A 9,117-nucleotide genomic window follows, 5' to 3' on the forward strand; every position below is an offset into this window, starting at 1 on the left:
AGAGGCCCCACAGGCGGATCCTAACCACATCCCAGGGCACGTTTTTATTTTCCCCGATAGTAGTGCACCACCGTAGTAGAAGTTGGTAGTAAACCCAATGACCATTGGAAACAAAACATAGAAAGCCCCAACTGTCCTTGGTATCCTTGTGAAAGTCCTTGTGATACGAACGCTCTCGGATAGGGAGCCGACTAGGGAGCGCAACATTCCTCCACGGTGGAGTCTCGAGCTAGAGAGTGGAGCCTCGAGGCACATGATTTTTCGCGAACCATATACATATAATAAGAGAGTACAAGTTTAAAGGACACCCCAATTTTTCCTTCCGCCCTGCAAATTAGGCCGGATTAAGACCGAACCTCCCGCACACAACTGTTACGACGAGATAGCGGGGGTGGCTCACAACCCACCCAGGGTTGCTCTTCTATTCCATTAGAGACCATGGCCTGGAGTTAATAATAGTGTGCACGTATGTATCGAAGAGGTTAATGAAACCCATGGTTCAATCCAAGAAAATCAAAAGGATCAAGTAAGGAAAGAGGACTAAATGAGGGATGAATTCAATATGATTAAAATATAATATGGCTCATTGAGTGTGCGAATGAGTGTTCGAACAGACTGGCAAAGGGCGAGTGGAAGTGGGTAAAATTAGAAAAAGGGTGATGTAGGGACATTTGATTTCAAAGACAGGGATGGGTTGAGTGAAGTTTAAGCTAAGATTAAGGGTGGTAAGAATTTATCGAAAGAAGCGGTTTGTCGATCATATAAAGAAATCTGAACCAGAAACTGAAGGACACTGGTGAATGAACGTAAACAAGAAACATTTCCAAAGAAACAAACCCAAGAAGCACTAACGTGACTGTTTCTATGAAACTTTGGCCGACATTTTCTTCCTCAACACCCCGCACTCTTTAACCGTAAACCATATCAACTGAATAGAACGATATCAAACTATCTCTATCGGGCTTCTTTGTCCAAAACCTGTGTGTTTGTTTAATTTTCTAAGCAATGTAAAAAAGCTCCTTAAACGCTTATACTCACGATAGGTTCAGAGACAAGCAAGCTCGTTGGCATTGATCCGGAAAGGAAAGAAAAAGGCAAAACGGTACGTTGCATATCCTTCTCAACTATCTGTACGATAGGGTACGAGTGTTTACAACCAAACAGGACAAGAACGTTACACAGAAGTAAATATTTTATCACTCTACCCAATAACAAACCATATCTTAACAAAATGAAATGAAGCAGTAGAGAAAAACAAACCCAACCCACATCGAGAAGAAAACTATACCATACTCTTTACGCTATCCCTTTATCTGTAAGAAATGACCCATCATCAGCCAGTACCAGGAAATAGTAACGAACACAAACATTCACAGAAAACCTATAATCAAAATGTCTACACACGCTATAAATACCTTTGCTCATTAGTAGAGCTTTGAAGGGAATATTTACAAAGAAGGTACGGCCTCTGGAATCTAGAGAATGTTGCAATGGTCGAATGCTAGATGAAGCGGGAGAGTGACAGAAGAAGTCCGCGGACGAAGGGGGAGCGGTAGAGTGACACCTGAAACCTGTTAGTTATATCTCACGCCACAAAACCCAAACCCCACACACAGACGCCAACGCACTGGCGGATATTCGATACATCGACTTTAGAGTGTTATATTTCCCACAAGCAAGTCCTCAGACATGGTTTTAATGTAAAGTGTTAATAAGCGGCACTCATCGGGCGCTTCCACACGGGACAGAGCGGGCGAAGGAGTAAACTTGTAGGCAAAGCGGTTGATAGTGGAAGAAACATATTCCTCCCAAAACCCTCCATTTCTTCCCATTGTATGCTGTTACAGTACATTGTAAGTGTCTCACTTTCGGTATTATAAGTGTACGCGCGATGCCAAAGGCGGCTGAAGGAGTGGGGATTCGGAATGCTCATTAAAGTTTGTTTATCGGAATGGCACTGGGAGAGTTTCTGAGCCGAGGATTTCCCATTTATTGGATGGGGGGAAAAAGTTTATCTAAGAGCCCCCACTGCATCTTGCAAACAAACAGGATGCATTACTCCACGTGGTGGAAAACACGCTGAAGTGGGTTGTTTGTCGGTTTGAATTAATTATGAAAGGGAAGCAAAACACCTAAAACAGTAATCCCCGATTGGAGAAGTATATTAGCAGGGTCGATGGAAAATGTCTCATGAGTTGACAATATCAACACAAGACCTTGCCCCCGAGGCATTGGAGGAGTTGGTGCAGGATTAAATAGATTCACTGACCCAAACCCAAGTCCAGCATAAAGGAAGCTAGGAAGAGTAAAATAAAAGTCGTTCCGTTTGCATTCGAAACAGTTTATTGGTATGATCTGTATTATAAGAAACCATAAAGAAACAAATAAAGCAAAACATTTATGTAAAACATTCAAAACTTAGTTTTATTTTCTCATAGGATTGTGATAGAAAACCAAAACATTGTTTCCAAATAACACCCATCGAAAGCACTGGAATTAAATATTCTTCTTCTTCTTCTTGGCGTAACGACCTTGTTTGGTCATGCCTGCCCCGTGAAGGGCTTACGAGACTTGTTTCCTGTTGTACGTGGATAGTCAGTCCTCTCGTACAGGGGAGGGTCCGGTCTCAGTTGGGATTCGAACCCACGCCGTCGAGGATATTACTAAACGTTAAAACATATTTTATTTTGTCATATTTGACGCACTGCGCATACTAAATTATAAAAGGCACATTTTAACACGTAATAAATTGCTTACAAGACTAATGGGGCGTGACACATAAAAGGATCACGTACACGAACAACATATGGTCATTTTGGGCAGAACGATTTGAACAATCAGCGAATTCGAGCTGCAGCTCTTGTCAAGTGAATGGTAGTCAATGGTGATTGTCCGAGTTGCCGTGCGCGTTCACCGCCTGCTTGATGCGTTTAATGTCACGTGCGTACGTTCGACAGCAGCCTCCAATAAATCGTGCCCCCAGGTCAATCCACTGCGGCACATAGTGCTCCAGTGGGACGCAGTCTTCCTTGCCCTGCCAGCTGAAGGGGGGAAAATCGATCGAGAGTGAGAAGGAATCGACTAACGACACGTTTTGACGCCATTGACTTACCCTTCCTCGACGGTGTAGACCTCGCCGGAGTTGGGGTACACGATGAGTGGAATGCGAGCTGCTGGTGGTTTCTTCTCGTTAACACTCTTGAACAGTGGCGTAACGATCTGCGGATGGACACAGTTCACCCCTAGTGCGATCAGGTTGGGGTTGCCCATTGCCCGAGCCTTCGCCCACAGCGAGTTGACGGTTTCACTGAACAGCTCACCGTTGGCAAGATGTAGGTTGTCTTTGCACTGGAACGAGATCCAGAACCGGACGTTCGGGTACTCTTCGCACATCATGTCCAGCAGGGCTTCAGCTTCCATCTGTTGTAAAGGATCACTTCGTTAGTTCTCAGTTCCCTTTGGAACCTTTTTTTTACCGTGCCATACCTTGCAAGGGATCGTTTCGATGCCCAAAATGTCAACACCCGCCTCCAGACAGGCGTCGATGCGCGGCCGGTGCCACTTCTGGATCGTATCGTCCGACACCTCACTCGAATAGCTGCCCGTGTACTCGGAGCCATCGTGCAGATGTGCCCCGTACGGACCGATGGAAGCGACCAGCAGCGGAATGGTAAGGGGTGCATCGCATTTTTTCGCCAAAAAGTGATTCCGGGCCATCTGCGCCACCCGCACAGTCGACTTGATCAGGTTCAGGCTCGTATCCTCGGTCAGATGCAGGTACTCCGTGTATCCCTCAATGCTCGCCTGGTAGGTGTTGGTCATGATCGCTTCGGCACCGGCTTCCAGGAAGTCCAGGTGTGTCTTGAACACGGCGTTGGGGTCGGTCGCGTTGAAACGGGCGCTCCATAGTGGATCGCCATCGATGCTTTTACCAACGTGCACCGACAGCTGCGTCGCGAAACCACCATCCAACACGGTCACTTGATTCATCGCTCTGGTCAGCTGGTCTACTCTACGTCCGGGAAGTAACTGAACCTGCAAAATCAGACAAACATACCCTAAGTACCAACAGTGGGCGATGAGTGGGACAACGATCGCGTTATTTTAAATATGGTTATCAACTGAACATGCTCCTTAACCTCACCGGCTAACGAAAGAGATGGAAACCGATCCGTGAAGTGAAACAATCCAAAGACTACAATCAGCATCCGCCGCACCGTGAGAGAATCCTTAACCGGATTTTACCAGTTAGTAAATCCCACAAGCAGCATGGAGCGAAAGTCACTCCTTATCTTAAGACGTCCAGCTGATTAAGGGTGGTCGACTATTTCCACTCCACCCGCCATTTGTTTGCCGAGCGATCCATTATTACAGCACTACGTGGGTAGTAAACAAAACATTACGCTATCTGTGGAACGCGTCGGAGTTCAGGAGTTCGATGAATGATCCCCCACCCCTCGATGGACGGGTCCGTTGATCTATATGGGAATGTTTACTTCGAAACGCATCGAAGTGCAAAGTACTTTATTTGGAACATGCAGACGAAGACTAGTACATGTATGATACCACACATTGGAGATGAATCAGAAAGCACTTTATAGTTTAAGAATAATTCTAGGCTTAATGGTCATAATTAATCCTCTACAGCAGGGTGCTTGTCCAAATTAGGTTTGTATTAGATGCATTAATAATATTAGCAAGTACCGAAGGCGTATCACTAGGCAAAAGAACCCTAAAGTGAGTCAAGGTCGGGAAGAGCTTATCAACATGCATGCACTGTGCTCTTAAAATATTCCACAAAAGTTCCATTACAAGCCTAAGTTCAAGGATTGATCAGGTTAAATGCTCAATATTGCGTGTACCCTATTTCATCGTTATGCAACGTTATCTTATCACCCTGTTCCCAGAGCAACAAAAATGTGTGGCCATTTTCCCATGCCACTGTTGCTAACGATTCCCAGGGTTGGTCCTGAGCACGCACCGTACCGCAGCTTCCGTCAACTGCCACAAAGATGAGTGCGGGTCACGAACGAAGATGCCCTATAATGTCCGAGCAAGCTGATAACCTCGCCCCCACCTAGGTTGCTGATATCACCTCCGTCTCGCCCCCCTCGGTGAGGAGTCATTCCCGGCAGCTGCTACCATCACGGTGTGAGCGTGACCACCAAAACTCGGAGCAGCTTCGAACCGGAATCCGGACCACACCGAAAAGGTTGCACCCCAAATCTGGTCGGAAAAAAAGTAAAACCCGATGGGCAGCACCTACGACCGTGGATGATGAATGAGTGGTACGCGTGGTACGCGAAGCGTTTATTTTTATCACCGAGCCGGGACATGGTTCGCGTGGCTACAAACATACGAACACACGCACACAGTTTTCTAGATTTATCTATGGAGCAATCGGGTTTTTTTTGCATTAAATAAAAAAAAATTATGGTTCAATAAATGAGACCGTTGACAAAAAAAAGACTGTATCCACATATATCTATAGCTCGTATGTCTTTACGAGTATATCCACGTCAGTAAGTCCCAGTTTAGTGACGATGTCGTTTCAAATACCAAACAGTTGTACGTCCATTTATACCGCACAAACAGAAAACGAAAACGTGCAAAATGGAGGTCAAGGTAAACGATTTTAAATACCGGTTGAGTACGCCGTGTTTACTGCAAACGTTTATCGCACGAGTGACACACAAGAATTGCACCAGGTCACAATGGACATGTTGTGGCAATGCACTTTTAATTACTTTTTCCTTTCGCTTGCACGCGCGTGCACCGTAAACATCATGACGGAATGCTGATGAAAGTGTGAATAACCTGCTTCGGCTGTTCGTCTGATCGTCACAATGGCCGTTGACTTGGCGAGGATCAACTGTACCTAGTTTGTTCTCGCCACGAGATGAATGTAGACAATATTGCAGCAAGTTGATCCTAGTAAACTTTGATGTTTCGGATTGATAATAATTCGTGCCTAGTTCAAAATAGTAAAAACACACAGCAAAGACGTGAAGATGGTGAACACCTGAGCCACCTTTGATGCTCAAACCACGGTAACGGCCACGAACAAACTGCCGATCAGTAGCTACGATGCACCTGATGCAAATCGGACAAGCATCGGCCAAATTCGAACACAAAGGCCGCAGTGTGCAATGGCGCACCACCTACACCAAAACCACGCCATCGACGACCAGTCTCGGGTGAGTCCCCACGGGTACAAGCCCGCCCTGATCTGCATATGTAAGTGGCTGTTGGTATTTGTTGGGACAATCCTGCCGCCGTTTCCCCGCTCTAAAGGGTATGGGAAACGAAGCGTAATCGCTAGCGTAATCGTGTAATTCCACTGCTCAATTTGTCAAAAAGAATGTTGACTTACCTATCCTATAATCGCATGCGTAATCTTGTCTGAACATTAACAAACGATTCGGTAGGTCATTCGATCGCGAATATGTATCGGAATTCTGTGATTATTTAGCTTAGTTTTTGTATTTTCAACAACATACAACAAAATAATAGCTGTACCTTCAAGAAATGTTGTAACTTTTACCAAATTGCAAATTATAAACAAAGCACAGCGATTACGCTTCGTTTACCGTGCCCTTAAGGATCCCCGTTAACATGTCGGGCACACATCCTTGCCACCACGCCAGCGGCAGTAGCACTAAAGCTTGCTCGGATGCCTCCTTTTTTGTATGATGTTGTTTACAAACGGCACTTTCATAGTAGTGGTCATATATCATATCGGTTGTTCTCTGATCTCTAATGTTTCCTATCCTTCCCTATCGGCCCTGTTAAAGACGATTGTCTTTAAAGGTGCTCTTCGCGGAAATAAATGAAAGGCAACCAGCTTTTCTTGCCTTTGAACTAACTTTATTATTATCTATTAAGGTCGTTCGATACGCCAACAAATTTTCTGACTTCTCACTGTTCCGCCTTGCAAGAGGCGGAGACGCGTCCTTCGATCCTTTTTATGCTTACCTAAAAAACATCGCCGTCGCGGCGACGTTTTTGTTCGGGCAGCTTCGTTGGACCGAAACGTTTCCAACAGGCCCTTTTCGTCAATATCTAATAGCGTGTTGGGAGCTTGTAACACAATGTAACACGAAGGGTTAGTACATCCGTGCTGAATTAGTGTGTGCACAAAACGATTTTTGCTGGTGATCGATACACCTATGACGTCCTGTAGAAGGTCGCTATGTGCAGATGAACAAAAGAGGCAGCGTTCACTGGAGTGCACGCTAATCATGATTGACACACGTTTTTCCAAAAAAGTGGCATGTAAGGTACTATCTGAACTGATTTCATACATTTTGCTCTTTCACCACAGCACTCTTGTCGAGCAGATGCAAACAAATTGTGTCGATTACTAATCACGATCATCTTTCATACAATCTTGACGCGTGCTGGAACTGGTTGATAAAAAACTAATCAGCTAGTCACTAAAAAAATAATAAACGAATCCCTTTAACTCTTCACCCTACACGACCTTAGGGCTGTATTTTTTGTGCATTACGCAATCGAACTCACAAACTGTGAATCATTTTCGTCGTGAAAAATACATAACTATTGTGCGACATTCGTTAATAGGGTGCCTAAAACGTTTCTTGCCGTACAAAATGCTGGTGGTAATGTGACCATATAGTAAAACAAATGTAATTGTGTTGCATGTAAGGTGGCATGGCTTAACATCTGATTCCTGAACTTATACTTTATCATCCAAGTTAATCCTCGTAGCGGTTTTCACTTCCTTGCTTTTCTACCGACCTGGCGGGCCTGTGTGTTTGGTGTGTGGCAAAACTATTGCTGTGATAAAACAATTGCATCTTCGTCAGCATTGTGTTTCGTATCACAAGGAAATAATTGAAAAATATGAAAGATAAGCGCGTAACCAAGAACTGAAAAAGCTGATGTTACAATTGAAAAAACAACAATCTTCCTTTATGAAGTAAACACAAATTAGTGACAGTGCGGTGAAAGCTAGTTACGTCATACCAAATGAAATTGCTACAGCGTTGAAACCATTCACGGAAGGATAATTCGTTACGAGGGGCATACTATTTTTTTTTTATGTGGCACGACATCCCCTGGTGGGACAAGGCCTCTCTCCGAAGAGAGTTTGTGTGACCGAAAGACGGTATATTATAGATCGGTGGTCAGCCGTTCGTAATACCGGAGGGTGCCAGACTCGAGATTCGATCCCACACCTGTGGTGTGGTGTTTCCTCGCGCTACCGCTGCGTCATGGGCACCCTCGGGGCATACTATTGGCAGCAGCAAAAATGTGTCCAGGGACACGACACGTTCAAGTCGTGTCTATAAGCCCGTCCAGGAACGATACGAATTTTAAGGAGACATTTTTGTTGGTAGTTGTAGACAAATTGTATCCTTATTTGATACCAACGAATCCTAATTTAACTGAACTTACTGGTCAGATTTTTTCGTTGTTTGGCCCAACGTACGTTTACGAACAACTTTTCTCTGAAATGAATTGTAAATAGAACTAAACCGCGGTCAAGATTACCTCAAAGCCATATCAATAGTGCGCTAAAAGCAGCTTGCGCCCAACCCAACATTGAAAAGTTAGTCAAAGAGAAGCGAAATCAGGTCTCTACAAACTCGGAAAATTGACAGTTTCTTTTATAAGCATTCGATTTTTCCAGTTTTGCCGCAATATTACCAAGAAAATTTATGTTTGAACCAATGTTGTACTTTTTTTTACTGTTATCCAAAATATTACTATTATATATGAATGACAAATTTTTACGTTTGGCCCGCAAGCAGGTTTTTGATCGCAAACCGGCCCGCAGGCTAAAATGAGTTTGACATCACTGGCGTAGATCGTTACCTCGCTGATACCGACCTCCAGGCACCACTGGAGCGTTTCCGAGAGCTTTCCGAACCCCGCCGAATGGCGTTCGGCTTTGGCAATGTTGGCTTTCTTGGCGTACCGCCTGTTGCCGTCCATGATGAAGGCGACGCACCTTCGGTGGTACCACTGCAGATTGCTCTCGCGGACCCATGTCGACCCCGTTGAAGAGTGTAGAACAACGTTTTAGAACTTGTACCTCATCACCAAGGCCATATTACGACAATGACCTCTTTTGTCCTTGAGAAAATTCCA

At 44.7% G+C, this 9,117-nt stretch overlaps 1 protein-coding gene across 2 annotated transcripts; it reads right to left on the reverse strand.

The window, feature by feature from the left end:
* Nucleotides 1-2,843: 2,843 nt before the first annotated feature.
* Nucleotides 2,844-6,078, reverse strand: LOC131291076 (homocysteine S-methyltransferase-like). 2 transcript variants are annotated; one of them, XM_058320276.1, is made up of 4 exons: nucleotides 6,023-6,078; nucleotides 3,487-4,035; nucleotides 3,113-3,420; nucleotides 2,844-3,041 (listed from the first exon to the last, which is right to left on the reverse strand). In XM_058320276.1, exons 2-4 carry the CDS (start codon nucleotides 3,988-3,990, stop codon nucleotides 2,879-2,881), a joined length of 975 nt encoding a protein of 324 aa, XP_058176259.1. In that variant the 5' UTR covers nucleotides 3,991-4,035; nucleotides 6,023-6,078; the 3' UTR covers nucleotides 2,844-2,878. The 2 variants fall into 2 exon arrangements, with proteins under 2 accessions (XP_058176259.1, XP_058176251.1); XM_058320268.1 differs by lacking the exon at nucleotides 6,023-6,078 and having other exon boundaries at nucleotides 3,487-4,058.
* Between the last annotated feature and the right edge of the window lie 3,039 nt (nucleotides 6,079-9,117).

The sequence above is a fragment of the Anopheles ziemanni genome, chromosome 2 (genome assembly GCF_943734765.1).
Source record: "Anopheles ziemanni chromosome 2, idAnoZiCoDA_A2_x.2, whole genome shotgun sequence".
NCBI classification, from domain to species: Eukaryota; Metazoa; Arthropoda; class Insecta; order Diptera; family Culicidae; genus Anopheles; species Anopheles ziemanni.

Excerpts from the sequence above, each read along its gene's own strand:
- LOC131291076 (XM_058320276.1), bottom strand. The coding sequence starts at position 3,990 with ATGAATCAAGTGACCGTGTTGGATGGTGGTTTCGCGACGCAGCTGTCG. Across the intron at positions 3,421-3,486 it reads TCGAAACGATCCCTTGCAAG|ATGGAAGCTGAAGCCCTGCT; the intron begins GTATGGCACGGT and ends CCTTTACAACAG. Across the intron at positions 3,042-3,112 it reads GTCTACACCGTCGAGGAAGG|CTGGCAGGGCAAGGAAGACT; the intron begins GTAAGTCAATGG and ends TCCCCCCTTCAG.